The following is a 4,278-nucleotide window of genomic DNA, read 5'->3' as shown; positions in this document are numbered from 1 at the left end:
CTCTAGATCGCTCCTTGGCAGGTTCCCCTTTTGACCCTTTCCCCCTGTTTGTTTCTCTGTTAAACTTGCGTTGAGATGAATCAGGTTGTTTCCTGTGACATAGATAGAGTGATTAGACTAGATTAGAGTGATTCCACCGCTAGTTTTTCCATCTACTCCTTTTGGTTGTAATCCATTGCTTTTGATGTGACCCGTTCGACTCAAGCCAAAAACAGCCCCAGGCCTTCTACTGTTTAAGACTCTCGCTTTGCTAAATTACGCTTCACAGTTAACACGGCAAACAGAGGACGAACTGAAATTTGAGACCCTACGGAGAAAAAGCAGATCATTACGGCATGGATCATGGACTGGAAGCAAGCTTTTGCGAGCTAGATCTCGTAATGGGTGATGTGGACGACGTCCTCAGGCCTGGACGGCGGGTGGGACTTGTTCCTCATGCGCAGCTGCATGTACTCGTTGTATCGGAATCCTCTGTACCGCGGCGGCTCGCCGACGTCTGCCGCGAACTCCGGCAGCGGCTCGACCCACTTGTCGCCGTGGAGGTTGAGGAAAAAGACGATGGAGTGGCGGTGCGCCTCCGGCCTCCTCACCACCCTGTGCGTGGCGCTCTTGAACTTCTTGTTGCTCAGCACCTGCAGAACGTCGCCCACATTGACGACGATGGTGCCATCCACGGGTTCCGCGGGGACCCAGCGGCCGTCGACGCCGAGCACCTCCAGGCCCCCGACGTCGTCCTGCAGTACGAAGGTGATGCAGTTGGCGTCCTCGTGCGCGCTGCTGCCGTTGTTCTCGTCGGCTGTCGCCGGGAAGTATCGCAGCGCCGTGAGAAAGTCGAAGTCACGGTCGGCGTTGTACTCTGCAAGGAAGCCTCGTGGCAGGCCCATGCACTCGTTCAGGATGTCCTGGATGAGCAGCCCCAGGTCGGCGAGCTTGGCGAAGCACTCCTCCAGCGCGCCCCTGAGTCCGGCCGGTTCGGCGGGGTAGTGGTTGAGCCCGAGCTTGGGGTTGAAGAGGAGGAGGTACTCGTTCTTGTCGGCGGAGTGCGCCGGCTGCCGCGCGTACCCCACCGGTAGCGGCGCGTTGGAGGCCTCGGCGGGCCGCACCTTGGCCTTCTCCTCGTCCGGGAGCGCGAAGAACGCTGCCGATAGCTCCAAAGCGCGTGCCATGAGCTCGCGCGGCACGCCGTGGTTCACCGCGCGGAAGAACCCGGTCGCTTGGCCCGCCTGGCGCACGGCCTCGATGGCCCGGGCGCGCGCGCTGTTGTCGTGGGCACCGTCCCCGGCGAAGAACGGCGCCAGGTCCACCACCGGGAGAGCGCCGCCGTTGCTGGCCGCCATGTGCCTGGTGCTCGATGGGTCCGTAGCTTCTTTAGCGAAGCGTAGTGGTGTGTCTTGCGTTCTTGAAGTAAAGCAGGGGATGGATGGTTACACGCAGTCGTTAGAATATAACCTACTTATAGCAGATGCTTACGTGTAGAATATCTCATGTAATTGATGTAAACAGATATGATATGATTCGGTGGTTAATACCTTCCATGTATAGCAAGATTAGGAATCAATGCATACATATCCACCAAAGCAATCTCTCTCATGTTATGTTCAACCCATGCACCTGACCTTAGTCCAATTCCAAGTAGATGACCATATCCGGTTTTTTGTGGGTTATCAGTCACCCGTTTTTTGTGCCCAACACAACCGACTCATCTCAAGAAGTGTCCAGCTTTAACATTTCATAAAACATAGCACGAAAACCTGCCGCTAGCGTCGACGACGTGCACAGGCACATCAGCCCCTCCACCAATTAGGTCGGGGCACACACAAGCGGCCAAATAACGGCAAGCGCTACCGTCCTGATAAGAATTCTAAACTTGTAATATATATGAAGAAAACATGTTTCTGTTGGGTAGGAGAAAGAGATCTTATCTTTTCTTCTCCCGCTGTGTCGCCTATGAGTATGATGCTGGCAGATTGAGTACGTAAAGGTTAATCCTCCTGGCTTCTTCTTCCTCTTCTGTTCTTTCCCTTCCTCTGAGCACGTGGTCATCGAGAGACACGGCTACTCAGGCTTTGGGTAAATGATGACTTGTGAACTAACATTTGTTGAAAAACTACACTGTGATGCATCTGACTCCACACGCTACAAAGAGTTATTATGAATGTACCATTGTACTTATCTTTATAATTTTGTGTGCTTTGCACATAATACTATCTCAACTCCGCCTATGTCTTCTAGGCATAGCCGGTCCCAAGTCCGGGTAAAGGAGGAGGGTTGTGATAGGCTTGGCGAGCCAATGTAAAAACTAGCCAGTCCCATAGGTATGAAACCCATTTGAGCGTGAGTAGTACTAGGATGGGTGACTCATAACCCACAAGTATAGGGGATCAATTGTAGCCTCTTTCGATAAGTAAGAGTGTCGAACCCAATGAGGAGCTAAAGGTAGAACAAATATACTCTCAAGTTCTATCGACCACCGATACAACTCTACGCATGCTTGATGTTCGCTTTACCTAGAATAAGTATGAAACTAGAAGTACTTTGTAGGTGTTGTTGGATAGGTTTGCAAGAATATAAAGAGCACGTAAATAAAATCGCTACAAGGATTCCGGTCTATTGCAACAAAATTTATTGCTACAACTAAGTTTTTTTGCAATAAAACGCAATATTACCACAAATTCTCTCGTTGTGGTAATAGGTCACACATATTGCCATAACTTAGTTTGGTCACGATAAATACTAACTTTGTTGCAATAGAGGCCTCATATTGCAACAAACTGTACCAGCATTGCAATATGGCAGCGGTATTGCGACAAACAGATTCCGTTGCAAGAGGGCAGTCATTTTGTTGTAATAGAGACTAGGTATTTGAACAGTATAACTATCCGTGGCAATATTCGGAAAGATATTGCAACACAGGCATGACGTTGCATTAGTTACAAATATTGTTGCAAAAAAGTGGCTAGCTATTGCAACAAACTAAATCGGCGTTGCAATATGGTAGCGATATTGCGACAAAAAAATTTTGTTGCACGAAGCAGTCATTTTGTTGCAATAGAGACTAGGTATCTCAAAAGGATAACTATTCATGGTAATATTCGGAAAGATATTGCAACATCAGTGTGACGTTGCATTAGTTACAAGTAAAACATTGGAAAAATATATTATTCGAATTTATAGATATTAAGTTGTATTTTTTGCAAGCTCTAAGGAGTAATTAAATTATTTTTAAATTGCACCAATTTTAATTAACCAAGACTATGGAAAAACTTTATAAATGGATCGAACACACTTTCTTGATAGGAATACATAATTAACTCGTTACATTTGGATTTGAAATGGCCAAGAAATGTTCGCGTATATAAAAAAAATACTTGTTGACAAGTTCCAAAAAACATGTATGCAATTTCAAAATGTTTGTGAATTCAAAAAAGATTCAAGAATTTGTAAAAAAGTTCATGAATTTAGAAAATGTTCGCAACTTCAAAATTATGGTGAACATTTTTTCAATTTGGTGAACAAATTTTAAATTCGAAAAATGTTCACCCCAATTTGTAAAAGTTTTTACCATTTTGAAAAAGAAAATCATGAATTTTAAAATATTCGAAATTTCAAAAGAAAAAATTGTACGTACTGAGTGCAGGGGGTTACACACCACACCAGGCCGCTCGCACCAAATAGGAGATCACCAAAAAATGAACACGAACAAAAAACTAGAGCACACAGAAGACAACTGGGCCATAGCTTTAAAACAAAAAATACAGGCCCGTCCAGCCCGAAAGAAAAGACTATGTATACCTAAATGGATTTCTATTGCTAAAAAAAACCTAAATGGATTTCTTTTCTCAAAAAACTTAAATAGATTTCTTTTCACCCAAAAAAACCTAAATAGATTCCTAATAGAAAAGACTAATCTATAAGAAGTGCATCTCCAGATATATAGCACATACACGTTTTGTGTGGTGGTTAGCACGTGCTTCACCAGCGCACAGGTTTCAAGTTCGACACCCCCGTGCTGTTTTTTTTCTTTTATTTCTCATATATCCCACTGACATATGGCCCCATTCAGACGAGAGGACCGGGCTAACTGTCATACTGCAGAATACACTGTACATGGTTTGCATTGTTTGACAAAATTCCGAACAATGTTCAGAAAATGTTTAATCCCATTCTAAATATAAACGTGACATTTAACGGAATACTCACATATTTCCAAATAATATATGTGAAATTTTCCAAAATGTTTATACAATGTAAAAAAATTGCATAGTTTACTAATAATGT

At 44.6% G+C, this 4,278-nt stretch overlaps 1 protein-coding gene across 1 annotated transcript; it reads right to left on the bottom strand.

Annotated features, from left to right (window-relative positions):
* Nucleotides 1-223: 223 nt before the first annotated feature.
* Nucleotides 224-1,528, bottom strand: LOC123042466 (2-oxoglutarate-dependent dioxygenase 19-like). Its single transcript, XM_044464912.1, has one exon. It carries the CDS (start codon nt 1,335-1,337, stop codon nt 369-371), a length of 969 nt encoding a protein of 322 aa, XP_044320847.1. The 5' UTR covers nt 1,338-1,528; the 3' UTR covers nt 224-368.
* Nucleotides 1,529-4,278: the final 2,750 nt, after the last annotated feature.

This window comes from Triticum aestivum, chromosome 2B (assembly GCF_018294505.1).
Source record: "Triticum aestivum cultivar Chinese Spring chromosome 2B, IWGSC CS RefSeq v2.1, whole genome shotgun sequence".
Taxonomy (NCBI): Eukaryota; Viridiplantae; Streptophyta; class Magnoliopsida; order Poales; family Poaceae; genus Triticum; species Triticum aestivum.
Note: the sequence above shows the minus strand (reverse complement) of the source record. Positions and strands in the feature narration are given on the sequence as shown.

Excerpts from the sequence above, each read along its gene's own strand:
- LOC123042466 (XM_044464912.1), bottom strand. The coding sequence starts at position 1,337 with ATGGCGGCCAGCAACGGCGGCGCTCTCCCGGTGGTGGACCTGGCGCCG.